General features: G+C 44.8%; 1 protein-coding gene and 1 pseudogene across 1 annotated transcript in view; one reads left to right on the top strand and one right to left on the bottom strand.

Moving 5' to 3' along the window:
* Window positions 1-1,084: 1,084 nt before the first annotated feature.
* Window positions 1,085-17,195, top strand: part of LOC138097147 (zinc finger protein 773-like) — an 80,092-nt gene continuing 63,981 nt past the window's right edge. Inside the window, exon 1 of the mRNA XM_068993389.1 lies at window positions 1,085-2,133. Coding sequence (XP_068849490.1) covers window positions 1,085-2,133 — 1,049 coding nt within the window. The remainder of the gene's footprint in view (window positions 2,134-17,195) is intronic.
* On the bottom strand, window positions 11,453-15,203 carry LOC138096132 (zinc finger protein 304-like; annotated as a pseudogene).

Consider the following 17,195-nt stretch of genomic DNA (forward strand, 5'->3'; position numbering starts at 1 on the left):
CCAGCAATTGTTGGGACCCAACATAGTCACTATTTCTGGGGTTCACCTGGCTATTTCTATGATTCCCCCCACAAAGATTTTTTTATGTGATAGTGTCTGTTTCCTGAGACTATTTTGGAATTGATTGCCCCCATGGGCCAGTACTGACCACTCACCTGTCCTGTCTTTCCCTTAGGACTTGCATCTTCTAGGTCCCATGTTGTTGTCCCGCTGGAGCTGGGAGGAGAACCCTGGGTACAGGACAGAGTGGACATGACTCCAGGCACAGCGAGAGGGGCTCAGAGTGGGCCTGGCCTTGGTGATTGGCATCAGGGGGAGGAAGTGATGTCATGGCTGGATTCAGACCGTATCAGGAACGTGTCCTGTGCCCAACACTATTTTGGTGCCAAGGCCAGTGACTGTGAACCTCATTACTCTCTTTCCTCCCCATTGCTGACACTTTGCTCTTTCCGTCATACCTGCTCTGACTTTGCGCCCAGGATTGTCCCTCACCTCTCTGCCTTCCAGTCCTCGGTGGTCCTCTCCATCCTCACTTCTCTGCTTTTCAGTATTGTCCTACACCTAACATGTCATGAGGCCTGCACTTATCCTCTAAACGGTACTTGAACACTAGCTACTTGGTGACAATTGGATTTTCCTGGGTCTGAATACAGCTTTGCACACAGCACACATGTGTACCCAGCAGCCAAGGCCCTGGTGAAAACCGTTCCCGGAGGAGTGAGTTGTGGACCCCTGGTTCCCCGTGTTCTGCACCCCATCCTTGTGTCTTTTGCCTGGTGAGTCGTCCATGTTTTGTGATGTGTAGAGGCCCTGTCCACACAGCAGCCCTTTCCTAACCTGCTCCCACCTCCCTTGTCCTGAAAATAGTCCCATGGATTTATTCTATGTCAGACATGTATTGTGATGGGGCTCCCTACTTCTACCAAGATCTACATGAAATTCACCCCCATTTCTTTGCTTTCAGGTTGTTGGCAAGAGAGCAGAGGTGAAGGAGAAAACTTCTGAGCAGAATGCTTCTGTAGAAGTGCCACAGATAATTACTTCAAAGACAGACCTGTCCATCCAGAAGGCCTGTCCCTGGGAGATGGGTAACCTGGATGTAGAAGGTGGTCTGCATCTCGCTGAGGACCTGGGAGTAAACCCTGTCCAGACACTGTGTAGGGCAGGTATGAAATTTCAGCAGCACAGTGGAGAGAAACTCTTTAGAAGAGACATGGGTAAGGCCTTCATGAAGACTCGTACCGTTCATACAACCAAGAAGTCTTTCCCATGCCAGGAGCCTGGGAAGGATTTCCCTGTTAGCTTTGATCATCTCCAGTACCAGGTCACTCCACAAGAGGACACCGAGTGTGTGGATGCCTCTCACAATGGACTGAGGCACTATAAGTGCAGTGAATGTGGGAAAACCTTCTGCCGCAAGTACAGGCTTGCTCAGCACCAGAGAGTCCACACTGGAGAGAGGCCGTATGAATGTAGTGAATGTGGAAAAACCTTCAGCTATAAACACATTCTTGTTCAGCACCGGAGAGTCCACACTGGAGAAAGGCCTTATAAGTGTAGGGAATGTGGGAAAGCTTTTAGCAACAAACCCACACTTGTTAGGCACCAGCGAATTCACACTGGAGAAAAGCCTTATGAGTGTAGTGAATGTGGGAAATTCTTTAGCCAAAGCTCCAGCCTTAGTGAACATCAGAGAATTCACACTGGAGCACGGCCTTATAAATGCAATGAATGTGGAAAATTCTTTACATCCAACTCCAATCTAATTAAACACAGGCGGGTTCACACAGGCACAAGGCCTTATGAGTGCAGTGAATGTGGGAAATTTTTTAACCAAAGTCCCAGTCTCATTAAACATCAGAGGATCCACACTGGGGAAAGGCCATATGAATGTAGTGAGTGTGGAAAAGTTTTTAGCCAAAGCTCTACTCTCATCAAGCACCAGAGAGTTCACACTGGAGCAAGGCCTTATAAATGCACTGAATGTGGAAAACTTTTTAGCCAAAGCTTTGGCCTCACTCAACACCAGAGAATTCATACTGGAGAAAGACCATACGAGTGCACTGAATGTGGAGAATTCTTTAGCCAAAGCACCCAGCTTACTCAACACCGAAAAATTCACACCAGAGCAGGGCCTCTCGAATGCAGCAGATATGGAAAAGTCTTTAGTCAAAGGTCTACTCTGATTGAGCACCAGGAACATCACAGCCCAGATAGACCCTATGAGTGCAGTGAGTGTAAGAAAGCTTTCAGCCGAAGATCTAACCTTCTTCGTCACCAGAAAGTTCATACGGGACAAAGACCTTCAAATGAGATGAGCAGAGAAGCAAATAATGAACTGTCTCCTTAGCTAATACATCTTACTGAACAGGCTCTGTGAGGGACTCAGCAACTGGAAGTTGAATGCCACCCATCTGCACAGTCCTAGTGTGGAGATTACCTGTGGGTACCCGATTCGTTGGAAGCTTTTAGGGAGCTATGCTGTACTTTCTGATCTGCCCATGGCCCTTCCCAGACTTCATGTCACTGTGAGTTTCTGTGGTAAAAATCATCTTATTTCTACCAACTGGTGGTCATCTCAGTGTGAACAAAGTTGGGTAGACTTTTGTGCTCATGCATTCTCTGGAGGAAAGCTTGAGTAGCCTGAGCACTTGGATGTTATTCTGTTACGTCTAACTGACTAGAACATTGGCTTAACCAGCTTTGACCAAGGTGACCCAGTCTGCAATCTGCTGGTGGCTTGTTTACTCTCTTCAGTGGCATTATTTCATGTCATGCTCAGAATGGTTTTTCCAGCTGTATGTCACCTGTTTGGGAACACTGTATTCCTCAGTGAGGATAGTATCATGGCAGAGAGTAGTTTTCATTGCAGTTTTGGTCTAATTTGTTTTTTCAAGGCCTCCTAGGGTAGACTGCAGGGCTTTGTTGTGACTTGAATGTCATAATTTTTGGTTTCAGAGGTCACCCTGAGATGAGGGCAGCCATGAGAACCACCAGTGATTTTTGGAACAGCATGAATGTTCTGTTTTCACACGGGATGTCACATCATCCCCCCAGTGCTGTTCAAGGGAAGAAATGCTCTAGGTCCAGCTGGAACAGCCACGTACCATGATGTCCACAACATGGCAGGCTGATGTTGCTGAATGTTAGATTACAGACATTGAGCAGGAACCATACTTGGTACAGAAGACACTCAGGGAATTAATAGGTCCTGAGAGACTAGCAAAGAAGGAATGGGCCTTTTCTAAAGTTTCATCCACAAATGTGACTGGCTGTTTAGGAGGTTTTTTAAAGAAATTCTCCAGATCTACAGAGCTACTTCCTCCTGAGCCTCCAGTCAGAATCAGACTGAATAATGTAAAGGTTTTAGGATCCTCATAGTGTCTGCAGGTTGTTTATCTCAAGGCCATTGCTACACAGTTGTGGAGGAAAAAAAGAGGGAGAGTGGAAATCCTGTAGTCCAGGCATGTGATTTTTTAGGACCCAGGCAGAGTTCCTGGAGAACTCAAGTGGAAACACCTTCCATTGCTCCTCCGTCTTCATTGCTACTGGGACCCAAGCCCTTGCATGAGACATGGAGAGGTGATGTAGTTATTGTGTTGGTTTCCAGAGTTCTACTTTTCTAAAAAGGAGATTCAGATTTTTATGTAAAGCCAATTTTTATTTAAACTTAATTGAGCTGTATAGTTGGTATGCAGTGGACTGAATATACTTAAAATGTATAGCTTGGTAACTTTTACTATGTGTAAAATCACAGAACCACCATAATAACAAACATCCATCATTCCCACATCTCCCTTCCGAAATCTCCCTGGGCTCCCAGGCAAATGGAATTCAATTTATTTCACATTCTGTTAGTTTTCTAGAATTTTAATGTCATTGGAATGTTAATGTGTTTACTTTTGTATTTGCCTTTTTCATTCATGGTACATAATTACCTTGAGAATTATCCATATTGCAGATATGAATGGTTGTGTTTTTGTTTGTTTTGCCATGCCACAAGGTTTTGGGATCTTAGTTCCCCAAGCAGGGACTGAACCCAGGCCCTCAGTGATGAAAGCACAGAAACCACTGGGGAATTCCCTGATAGTTAATTTTTTTAATTCCTGAAAAATACACTGTTTGGATATATTAACCCGTTGACTATTTATCCATTTATCTGTTAATGGATGAATGGGATTTTGTGTTTTGTTTCCAGCTTGGCTATCACAGAAAGTTTACTGTGAACATGTACATAAATTTTCTTAAAAATATTTTCTTATAAATATTCTTTCTGAATATATGGTTTCATATTCTAAAGTGAATGACTACCCTTTTGGATTCCCATCAACAGTATTGGGAGCATTCCACCTCCCCTATATTCCTCACCTGTACTTGTTTGGTATGGTCAGCATATTAAATATTAACCTATTTTCAAAGTGTGTAGTTACCTCACTATTGCCTGATGGTCTATCTGGTTGAACATTTTTAATGTGTTCACTTGCCAAGTGCATGTCTTTGATAAAATACTTATAATAGTTATTTACCATCTGGTAGTGAATTTTGGAGGTGGTGATGGCACCCCACTCCAGTACTCTTGCCTGGAAAATCCCATGGATGGAGGAACCTTATAGGCTGCAGTCCATGGGGTCGCGAAGAGCCGGACATGACTGAGCAACTTCACTTTCACTTTCCACTTTCATGCATTGGAGAAGGAAATGGCAACTCACTCCAGTGTTCTTGCCTGGAGAATTCCAGGGATGGAGGAGCCTGGTGGGCTGCTGTCTGTGGGGTCACACAGAGTTGGACACGACTGAAGCAACTTAGCAGCAGTGAATTTTGGCTGATATTTCCTTTTTTATGAATAACTAAGAAGACAATAAAAGAAATGTGTTAGAACTTGACTTTTCTTCAGTTCAACTTGGCTGGGTGGAATGAATGTTTGTGGTATTCCCCATGTATAGTCCTCATTATTAACTCACTCTGCACCACTTTCTACAGTCTCAAAAATTTATAGAACAGCAAATCGACCCCCTGATTGTAGTGTTTGCCAATTTCCCTGGTACAAATACTCCAAACTGTGGCAATTTCAAGCTGTGAATATGAGGTTGTTACCAAACCAGGTAACATTTCCAGAGGTGCACAAGCCAGAAACTGAGACACTAAGACTTAAGCGAGGGGGTAGCTGGAACCTGCCAACATGGCTCCTCTTGGAGTCTCACATTATGCCATCTTCCTTTGCTACTCTTTATCTGTATCCTTTTCACTGTAATAAACTGTAGCCACTGAGATCTTAACTTTAATTTTTTATTTCCCCTGTAACAGGTAAGTTTCTCTAGAACTATATATTTTCCCCAATTTCATTGAGTAACTACATAATCATTGTTAATGACTTTCTGTAATATTCAAGTATTATTAATGTTGAGTTTAGCACAGGATTTAGGTAAGAGGAGAAAAGGAATAGATTTTTGGATAGGGAGGTTAATCATAAACTCAGCAGGGGAACTGAGTTTCTGAGGTGGCGCTAGTGGTAAAGAACCCGCCTGCCAATGCAGGAGACTTATATTTAAGAGACATGGGTTTGATCCCTGGGTCGGGAAGATCCCCTAGAGGAGGGCCTGGCAACCCGCTCCAGTATTCTTCCCTGGGGAATTCCCATGGACAGAGGAGCCTAGTGGGCTACAGTCCATAAGGTCAGACACTACTGAAGCAACTTAGCATGCACACACAGTTTCACTACCTTTTCCCAACAATTCTCTTAAAACTCCAAATGCTAGTTACCTCTGAAGATCAACCCCAGCTGTGAGTCACATGCAGAAAATTGTAGAATTTAAACCTTGGACCTGAGCTGAATTAAAACATATAACTAAAGATTCTCTTCAACCCAAGTAAGACCAGCAAGTAGTTATTTAAAAATTTAGAATTCTTTAGGGTACATCTAACTAAGGTCATCTAACTTATACAACTTGTATACATGTTGGTTGGAACATAAGATGCTAAGCTTATGTGATAAGGTGACAAAGGCTGATTGGAAACTGATCAGGAAGGGATCAACAGGGAGTTCTCTTTCCACGAAAACCCTGAGGATCATAGAAAGGTCAGGAAAGGAAGTCTAAGGCTATGAAAATCCAGACCTGAAGTATTAAAAAGAAAAACATTGCAATTTAATCAGCGAAACAAAAATATGTTTAAGCTGTAGATTTTCAGGACAGACTAGCATATTTATAAGATAGGATCCAAAGAAACATGTCCCTGCAGATGATGAGCAGGGGCTAAGGGGCCCACATACCAACCAACTGCCTATTGACAAGGACACTTGCAAATAAATAGAATGAACACTGGAAAAAGATTTTCCTATCTTATGAAGAAAAACTGACACGAAGAGTATGCCTCAAATCAAAACAGGGTGCCCTGAGGAAGGGAAAGTGCCCAATAGCCTGCCATACCCTTTAGTACTCAAGATGAGTTGACTGTACATGGTCATCCTCATCAAATTCTGGTAGACATGGAGGCTAATGCTACATTAATCACCAACAGCTTAGCTCAATCTCTTCCTGACAGTGGAAGGTATTTCAGATAACCCTGATTTCCCCCATTTCAGCTGTAAATACTTGCACTGAAAAATCATAAGCATTCTTCCCACTCTGGTACCATCCCTGCAAATTTAATAGGAAGAGACTTATTAAACTACACATTGCCCAATATCCTAATTACAAGGGAAAAATTTAAAGGAAATGTATAGCATTATTTACAGTTTATTACAGAAGAAGAATGATGTCAATAACCTAACCTTCCTTGTTGAGAAACCAGGAAAATAAGACCAAACCCTAAAGCAAAGAAAAGGAGATGATAAAATTAGAACAAAATATTGAAACGAAACTTTAAATGAAGAAAAATGTTGGTTCTTTCAAAATTGACAAAACTAGGTTGACTGAAAAGACAACAAAACCAAGAATGAAGACACTACTGACTAAAGAAATTGAAGGTATCATAAGGGAATGATTAAAAAAAACACAAACACAAACATTTACAAAACAGAAACAGATGCACAAACTTAAGAGAACAAACTTGGCGGGGGGGTGGTGGGGGGATGCGAGAGATTATTGAGTTGACTGACATGTACACAGTGCTGTATTTAAAACAGACAACCTACAAGGACCTACTATATATAGCACAGGGAACTCTGTTCAAAACACTGAAATAACCTAGATGGAAAAAGAATTTGAAAAAGAATACACACATGTATATGTATAACTAAATCACTCTGCTGTCCACCTGAAACATAACTATATTCCAAGGAACAACAGACTGGTTCCAAATAGGAAAAGGAGTACGTCAAGGCTGTATATTGTCACCCTGCTTATTTAACTTATATGTAGAGTACATCGTGAGAAATGCTGGACTGGAAGAAACACAAGCTGGAATCAAGATTGCCGGGAGAAATATCAATAACCTCAGATATGCGGATGACACCACCCTTAAGGCAGAAAGTGATGAGGAGCTAAAAAGCCTCTTGATGAAAGTGAAAGAGAGCAAAAAAGTTGGCTTAAAGCTCAACATTCAGAAAATGAAGGTCATGGCATCCGGTCCCATCCCTTCATGGGAAATAGATGGGGAAACAGTGGAAACAGTGTCAGACTTTATTTTGGGGGGCTCCAAAAATCACTGCAGATGGTGATTGCAGCCATGAAATTAAAAGACGCTTACTCCTTGGAAGGAAAGTTATGACCAACCTAGATAGTGTATTCAAAAGCAGAGACATTACTTTGCCGACTAAGGTCCGTCTAGTCAAGGCTTTGGTTTTTCCTGTGGTCATGTATGGATGTGAGAGTTGGACTGTGAAGAAGGCTGAGCGCCAAAGAATTGATGCTTTTGAACTGTGGTGTTGGAGAAGACTCTTGAGAATCCCTTGAACTGCAAGGAGATCCAACCAGTCCATTCTGAAAGAGATCAACCCTGGGATTTCTTTGGAAGGAATGATGCTAAAGCTGAAACTCCAGTACTTTGGCTACCTCATGAGAAGAGTTGACTCATTGGAAAAGACTCTGATGCTGGGAGGGATTGGGGGCAGGAGGAGAAGGGGACGACGGAGGATGAGATGGCTGGATGGCATCACGGACTCGATGGATGCGAGTCTGAGTGAACTCCGGGAGATGGTGATGAACAGGGAGGCCTGGCGTGCTGCAATTCATGGGGTTGTGAAGAATCGGACACGACTGAGCGACTGAATTGAACTGAACTGAAAGCTGTTCAAGAGAACAAAATTGAAAAAATTACTTGACTGTATTTTTATTGAAAGTCTTCCCACAAGAAAATTCCAGGCTTAGGTGCCTTCACTAAGGAATTCCAGCATGCATGTAAAAAAGAAGTATCACTCATCCTTCAAAACTCCTCCAGAAAATAGAGGAGGAAACAATTATTCTTTGGCATCAGAATTACTCTGATACCAAAGTCGGAGAAAAACAGATCTATAAACCCATTACTATTAATCTGTCTATACAATACATTAACAAAATATCAGAAAACTGACTCAGCAATATATACAATGGATTATACAAGATGATCATGTGGGATTTCTTGCAGGTAATGCAAGATTAGCTCCCATGGACAGAGGAGTCTGGCAGGCTACAGTCCACAGGTTGTGCAGAGTCAGACATGACTGAAGCGACTTAGCACGCAGGCACCATTTAAAAAGACAATGAAAATATTTTAAAAACCACAGCCACGTGATGATTATCTCACTAAGTGGAAAAAACTGGAACAGAAAACACAGAAATAGATCCACACTAATACAGTAAACTGATCTTTGAAAAGGGAGTAAAGGCAAAGGAATGGAGAAAGGATAGTCTTTTCAACAAATGGGGCTTAAAAACATGATCCAGTGGTTAGGACTCCCTGCTTCCACTGCAGGGGATGTGGGTTAAAATCCCTGGTTTGGGAACTAACATCCTACAAGCTGCACAGCACGGAAAAAAAAAAAAAGTGATCCAGACACAGACCTGCCACTTCTCACAAATATTTTCTCAAAATGGATAATGAGCCTAAATACAAAACAGTAAAACACATAGACGATAATACAGGGGGCACAGACCTTGGGTTAGGCAATGATGTGTTAGACACAACACCAAAAATACAATCCAGGAGAGAAACACTGAGTAATTTGGACTTGAGTAAAGTGTAAAATTTCTGTTCAGCGAAAGACACTGTTAAAAGAATATGAAGATATTCATCATATGTCATTAGAGAATTGCAAATGAAAGAAACAACAATATACAATTACTACATACCTACTTGAATGGCAAAAACCAAAACACTGACAACATCAAATACTGACAAGAACATGGAGCAACAGGAACTCTCACCTACTGTTGGTGGGAATGCAATATGATACAGCCACTTTAGAAGGCAGTTTTTTTAAATTAAACTAAATATTCTCTTACTATGTGACCCAGCAAATCATGCTCTGAGGCTTGAGCTGAAATGAAGTGAAAATGTATACTGTTGGGAGCCACGTTAGGCATTACTGATAAAATGGAGGCACGGCACCAGCCCCCCTCTCCTCATTCCGCAGGCACGGTCCCGGGATGAAGAAGTTAAGTTTTGTGATCCTGACTTGTTCTTTCCTTTCTTCGGTTGAGTTGGCTGGAAGGAATGTTAAGGTGCTTATTGTTCTTGAGAGAAGCATGAGAAAGCACAAAGCCTTCTGCAGTTGTGCCCAGAAAATAATCTATAAAGTAACCATTGGCATTTTTTCATGGATTTTTGCAAAGACTGTCCCAGGATGAGCATGTAGGCCACACCTTGAGGCCATGGGAAAGATTGTTATCTGAGACCTGTTTGTGAGGGAAATGTTTATGGCAAAAGAAGTTTGCTGAGTTTAGGGTTTAGGAATAATTAAAAATAGTTAGAAGCCTTTTTAGGAGATAGTGAGCTTAGGATACTAAGGGCAAGCGGGATTTAAAAAGATAAGAAATAGACTGAGGAATGTGATATGTGGCCCAGACATAAGCATGTTACAATGTAATCATAAGTAAACACAATTCTGAGAGAATCGCTGAAGCAGGAACTCTGAAGGACAACAAGGAGATAATAAATCTAGGTGAGGGGGAGGTGAAAATGTAAAACCTCTGACCTAAAGCTTTTGAAAAAGTATAAAAGAAGACCTGATGCTTGAAATAAACATGTAGTCCCGTACCTCGAGTCAGAGGCTACATCATTTCCCGCCGACACCGCTCATCCCTTCAGGCTGATTCCCTGGCTGCTGGAGCTGGACTCCGGCAGTATACCCACACAAAACACTGCATACTGCAGGTTCAGTCATAGTGCCAAAACTTGGACGCAATCAAGATATCCCTCAATGAATGGATAAACTGTGGTACAACCATACAATGGAAGGTGATTCAGTAATAATTTATACACAAATCGTCACAGCAGTTTTATCTGTGACAGCACAAAACTGGAAACAACCCAAATATCCACTAACAGGCAAATGGATAAAAGACAATTGTGGTATATCCATACAATGGATGAATACTCAGCAATACAAATGAATACTTGATACATGAGGCAAATGGATCAATTTCAAAATAGTTATGGCTGGTGAAAAAAGTCAGAGTTCCCACTCCCCAGAAAATATACATCAAATGATTTTGTTTATATAAGATACTATAAAATGCTTGCTATTACTTGTGAATTGTGGGAAAGGGGCTTAGAAAGGACTGGGCAAGAAACATTATAAAGAGACACAAGGAATCTCTTGGCTGTGTTGGACATCTCCATTATCTCAATGTCTGGTCTCATCAGTATATACACATGTTGAAACATAACACATTTTATATTTTACATATATGTATCTCATGTTACCATACCTCAATAAAGATGTTAAGAACTAAATATTCCCCATAAATATCCATATTTACCATTCTTCTTGGAAAGCCCCATCTGCCAACTGTTCGGGTTCTACCATATCCCTCTCCACATGACTTAGGAGCATAAGCCCTACCTCAGGATCAGCAAAAACTGCAAAGTAATGAAGGCCATGTCCACCTCAGTCACTAGGAACGCTGGCTGGTCAGAAAAGCCTGAGCCCTGGATCTCTCTTCTGTCACTGCTGGGGCTCCTGCCTGTGCAGTGATGGCCAGAATGTAAACAGCCTAGGGAGGTACAGGAATCCACAGACCTTTATTTACTGAGACAGTGTGTCAGCCACAGGAGACTCAGAAGTTTGAAGGTCCTGAGAATTTCTGTATACTTTCATGCCACAGAGCCAAAATCGCAGGGACATATAGAGATGCTGCCTCAAGAACAGATACCCATCCTCTCATGAGCCTCAGTCATCCCCACTCCATTATCTCAGTGTCTCTGTACCAACGATGATTCCCACCTTTGCCGGTGTGAGTTCTATAATCTTCAAAAGGGACACAGTGCATTTACTCCATTCATAAGGCCTTTCTCCAGCTGAAGTTTCTGGGCATTAAACAAGTTTAAGAGACGCAGCTAAAGGGTCACCAAAATTGCTGCATTCATGAGGTCCTTCTCCAGGGTGAGCTTTCTGGTGCTGAACAAGATGGGAGCTTCTGCTATAGGCCTTCCCACATTCATTACACATGTAAGGCTTTGTCTCCAGTGTGAACCCTTTGGTGTAGAATGAGGCTAGAGTTGCGGCTAAAGAATTTCCTGCATTCATTGCACTCATAAGGTCTTGCTCCAGTGTGAACTTTCTTGTGTTGAACAAGGTGGGGGCTACTAATGTAAGCTTTTCTTCATTCACTACGCACATAAGGCCTTGTTCTACTGTGACGTGTCTTTTGTACAATGAGGATGGAGTTGTGGCTAAAGCATTTCCCACATTCACTGCATTCATAAGGCTTTGCTCCAGTATGAATTCTCTGGTGCACAATGAGGTTGGAGCTATGGCCAAAGAGTTTTCCACAGTCATTGCACTCATAAGGCCTTTCTCCAGTGTGGATTTTCCAGTGCTGCACAAGCATGTGTTTACTGCTGCAGGCCTCCCACACTCACTGCACTCCTAAGGCCATGCTCCAGTGTGCATTATCTGGCGCTGCTCAAGTGTGTCTTTGTAGCCAAAAGCCTTCCCACATTTGCCACAGATGTAAGACTTTGCTCCTGTGTGGACTCTCCTACGTTTAATGGGGCTGGAGTTACCGCTGAAGAAACTTCCACATTCAATGCACCATAAGGCCTCACCCCAGTGTGAATTCTCTGGTGCTGTACAAGGTGGGAGCTTCTGCTGTAGGCTTTTCCACATTCAGTGCAGTCATAAGACCTTTCACCAGTGTGAACACTCTGGTACTGAACAAGTGTGCTTTGACGACTAAAGGCTTTTCTGCATTCACTGCACTCCTAAGGTCTTTCTCCGGTGTGAGTTCTCTGGTTCTGAACAAGGTGCACGCTTCTGTTGTAAGCTTCTCCACATTCACTGAACATATATTCTTTTGCCAGTGTGAAATTTCTGGTGGGTTTTTAGGTGAGACAGGTGAATGAAGGCCTCTCCACACTCCTTACACACATGTGATGTTTCCCCACCATGAAGTTTTCTGTGATGAATAAGAGTGGATTTCTCCTTGGACAAATTTCCACACAGTAGGCACCTAAAGGCTCACACTTCAGCCTGATTTATCAGGTTGTCGAGGAGAGTGAAAGCGTTCAGGAAGGCTTCCTCATTGTCAGTGCAATTGAAAAGTATCAGTTCATTACTCTCCCTGGTGTTGCCCAAGACTAGACTTCTTTGAAAAGATTCCATAAACTCAGCTGTTCTGTGTGAGTGCTTTGGTGTTGGAAGAGGCCAGAGTTATCCGGCATGTCCATCACTGCCCCTGGCAAGTAAAAGGTCTCCCTAACTCATGGAGAGCTCTTCATATGTGAGGCTACATTATCATCTTTACTGACAGGATTCTTACCACTATGTGGTTTCTGGTGCTGATGAAAGTTTTCACTCAACAGGAATCCTCATCCATAGGGGTCACATGTGTCCAGAGTCAGTGCAGGGCATGAGCCCTGGAGTTCATCCAGGTGTTAAAATGCCTTTCAAGAGCAGGTCATCTGTCTCACATGGGTGAGCTTTCTGGATAAGTGGACAGGACTCAAGAGTCCTGAACTCTGACACTAATTCTATAAAAACACTCTGCTCAGAAGGGGCCTCCTCACTGACTTCTTCACAACAATAACCTGAAAACAAAGAACTGCTAGTGAAGGACATGCTGACTTCAGTAAGAAGCAGCAAGTGTGACACACCAGTGAGTGAGTCCATGGGCCTTTGGCAGGATGAGGGGCCAGGATCAGTGAGGAAGAGCCCATTGTCAGTCCTGGGCCTTGGAAGGTATGGAGGACTTCCAATGATGGGTAAAGACACAATGATGGTGGACAGTACTGGAAGCAGAGGCGAGGTCTCTAACTCACTCCTCTAAGAAGGGTTTAAACAGGGTCTCAGCTGTTGGTGTCAGGTGAGCTTGGCTCATCTGTCAGAAGGCTCTCTCCAAGCCCAGGAAAATCTGATTGCAAGTAAGTAGCTTGCTCTTCAGGACTACATATGGATATGTACACAATTCATGACACTTTAATGCAGCCAATGTTGCAGAGCATTGTGGGGTGAGCAGAGGAGAATGAGTGACAGACATGGAGGCCAGAGAGGTGGGAAAACAGCCAAGGGAAGGAAGACAGAAGAGAAATGTCAAGTGCCAAAAATGGTGAGGAAAGGGAGAAGTGAGGTACTGTTATGGGCCTCGGCAAGAAAACACTGGTGAACACAAAGTAGGCTGATGGTACAATGTGAGCCCAACCCTCAAATGGCTCTCTCTCAGCTCCCTGCTCTGGGCTGTCAGTGTGGCTGGAGACAGGTCCACCCACAGGCACTCAGGGCTTTCTGCCTTTTTGCCACTGGGCAACTACATGGGGTCTGGAAGGTGGAAGTTGTAAAAAAAAAAAAAAAAAGCACAGATGAGTGGCCCAGATAGACCCATCTCAGAAAGAAGAAAAGGTTAAAATTAAAAAGACAAAAAACCACATAGGAAGATTTGGCAGAACACCTCTATGCCCTCCACAAGCAATGACATGTCAATAGCTACAATTTCTGGCAAAGTCAGTCCCCGAGAACTGTCAGCCAGAGGATGGGGGCAGAACATAGACATAGATGCATCATGGACCTGGAAGTGCCCAAGCCAGGGAGAATCTGTGAAGCCAACTCAAGAGCCCTGAACTCAACCTTATCCAGAAAGGCTCTGGGCAGCAGATGTCAGGACTGCTCAGCGAGGGGACACTACACACAGCCCTGGGCATCCACAGCCCCTACCCTGGGAACCAAGATGGGAGGAGGAAGAGCCCCTGACTTGGCAGGACAGGAAGAGCTGCCCACAGGGCACCAGGGAAAAACCGAACCCAAGGACACTGCAGCAGGCGTGTGGGCCTGTGGCAGGCAGCCTTTCCAATGGCCCCAGGAAGACCTGTTGCCATGTTCTTGCCCTTGCACGAGCCACTTCCCTTGAACAGAGGCTGCAATGACTGACCCATTTCTAAGAACAGAACAGGGAAAAATGATGGGATCACTGTTTCCAGGTCTGATTAGAAAAAGACAAGCTACCATCCTGGACATTCTCTCTGCTCAGAGAGAAGGTTCCCTCACTGCTGTGAGATGCACTACAGAAAGGCTACGGTGACAAGGAAGCCAGGAGGCCTGTGACCAACAGCCTTACAGTCCAACAAGCCACAAGAAATGACCTCTTGGAAACATAAAACATGAGTCAGTTTGTGAGTGAGATCCTCCTGAGAATGGCCTTCAGATAAGAACAGTTCGGCTGGGAGCTTGACTGAAGCCTCATGACAGACCCTGAGCCAAAAGCACCAGGTGAGGTGTGACGAGTTCCTGACACACTGAAACTTACATAAGGCCTTTTTATTGTTTTACGTCACTCACTTTTGGAGTAGTTTGACATGTACCAATAGGTAACTGAAACAGGGACTCACCCAAGGCGGCCACGTGTGCGAAGTTCTCCAGCGTCACATCGCGGTACAGGAGTCTCTGAGCTTCCTCCAGCAGCTCCCACTCCTCCCGGGAGAAGTACACGAACACATCCTCGAAGGTCACACCACCCTGCCACAATGCAGACAGCTGAGCCCACAGACAACAGGACTCTCCAGGTCCCCCACTCACCTCCCAACCTGTCTCCTCTGCTCCCCAGCCTCCCAACTTGGAGGTGATACTCGGCCATGACACCGCTCCTGGCCACCCTCTCCTGTCCCTCTGATCACCGTGTGCAGCCCAGAGCAAAATCAGGCAGGTGGGCAGACAGAGACTATGTAAGCCATGGGTCCAGCAAGAAGGGCACCAAACACTCTCCCGCTGGCGTCCTCCTGACCATGCCTCTCAGAAACAACTTTAAGGCCATCAGTCCAGGCTCCTCCCACCATGTACATCACTCTGAACCACACCTTCCTCATATCTGGGGTCCCCCTCCATTAAGACTGAAAACTTTCCAGTCCACACTTCCAAGGCACACCCCACCCCTGAAGCCACTCTGCACAGTGTCCAGGAAGAACTCCTTTGTGTTTATGACAGGCTCAACTGCCACCCCGGTGCCTGAGCAAGACACCCAGTCCTCAGTGCCCAGTTGGGACTTTCTTTGCCACCATCAACACTTCTGTGGACCGCTGTAGTAGTCTTCTCCCTCACGCCCACACTCCATTCTTCACCAGACAGCAGCCAGAGGGAGCCTGTTTTGATTCAGAGCATCTCTCTTCTCTTCCAAATCGACCATGTCTTTTGTGCATGCTACATATTCACTTAGTCATGTCTGCCTGTTTGGGACCCCAAGGACTGCAGCCCACCTCGTTTCTCTATGGGAATTCCCAGGCAAGACTACGGGAATGGGTTGCCATTCCGTCCTCCAGGGGATCTTCCTTACCCAGGGATCAAACCTATGTCTCTTGCATCTTCTACACTGCAGACGGAATCTTTACCACTGAGGCATCCCGGAAGTTCATGTCTTTCATCACCTTCAAAACAGAAGCCCAGCTCCTCAGCCTGCTGTTTTTGCCCAACTTCCGGCCTTTTTCTCAACAGACAGAATGAAGACCTGTGGTTTCTTGATGACTCCCAACTCAATCTTAACCCCTTAAGCACTTGTGCAAGTGGTTCCTGAGTCTAATACGCCCTTCCACTCCTCCTCCTACAGGCTGCTCAAAGCAGGAACCTCTTCATAGAACTCTTGGCTTAGATTCAGGGTGCTGGGCTAGAACAGGACTCCTACTGTAAGGCCCCCAGACTCAAGCACAGAGGGAGGGACAGGTGAAGAGTCCCAGAACATCACTACTTCTCATCACAAAATCTCCACCGGCCCTAGTTTAAAAACATACAAAATCCATACAGTCTCTAACGTCCACTTTTGGACCCACCATCAACACACATGGGCAATTGCAGTCAATTCCGCCTGGTCTCCCTGTCACCCTCAGGCTTCCCCAATCTTTCCACTCAACTTAGAGGGAGCCTGTCAACACAGACGTCAGATCACCTCCCTTCTCTGTTATAAACCTTCTGTGGTTCCCATCACCGTCAGAACAGACGTCCAGCTCCCCAGGCTGCCATACCAGTTCGGACTCCTGACTGCCTGCTCTCTGTTCTCAGCACACATAACCGCAGAGACCTGCCGTTTCCAGAAAGTGCCTAATTCATCCTCACCTCCAAGTGTTTGTACCTGGGGCTCCTAAGCCCTGCAAACCATTTCGCACCTCATCCCATCAACACTGGGAAGGGGTTCCTTGCCACATGTTCACCGTCACTGACCGCCCTTCACCGCCTTCATACTCAAGAGAAGGGAGCGACCAAGACCAAGTTCGGAAAGCCTGAGAACACAACATTCCCCACACCTGAGTCGGGAATGCTTGAAGACTTTCCACTCACCTGAGCCTGGTCCATAAGCGCGGCAGCCGCCACGGGGTCCTATGAGCAGAACTGGGCTGAAAAGCCGGCGGAACCCGCGCACTCCCCTGGGTGTGGTGAGCCTGAGAGGACGGTCGAGTTCTGAGCCTCAATCTCCTTCTAGTCAAAAGGCGCAGAAGCTTAGGATGCTGCCTCCAGAAGCGGACGAGGACAGAGGGTGGTTGCGAAGGCCTCCGAAGGAGCGCGGCCTCAGGCGACAGCTTCACGATAGGCGGCCCGTCCCACGACAGCAACCATGTTTCGTAATAACCAAGCAGATAGAAGT

This window comes from Capricornis sumatraensis, chromosome 20 (assembly GCF_032405125.1).
Source record: "Capricornis sumatraensis isolate serow.1 chromosome 20, serow.2, whole genome shotgun sequence".
NCBI classification, from domain to species: Eukaryota; Metazoa; Chordata; class Mammalia; order Artiodactyla; family Bovidae; genus Capricornis; species Capricornis sumatraensis.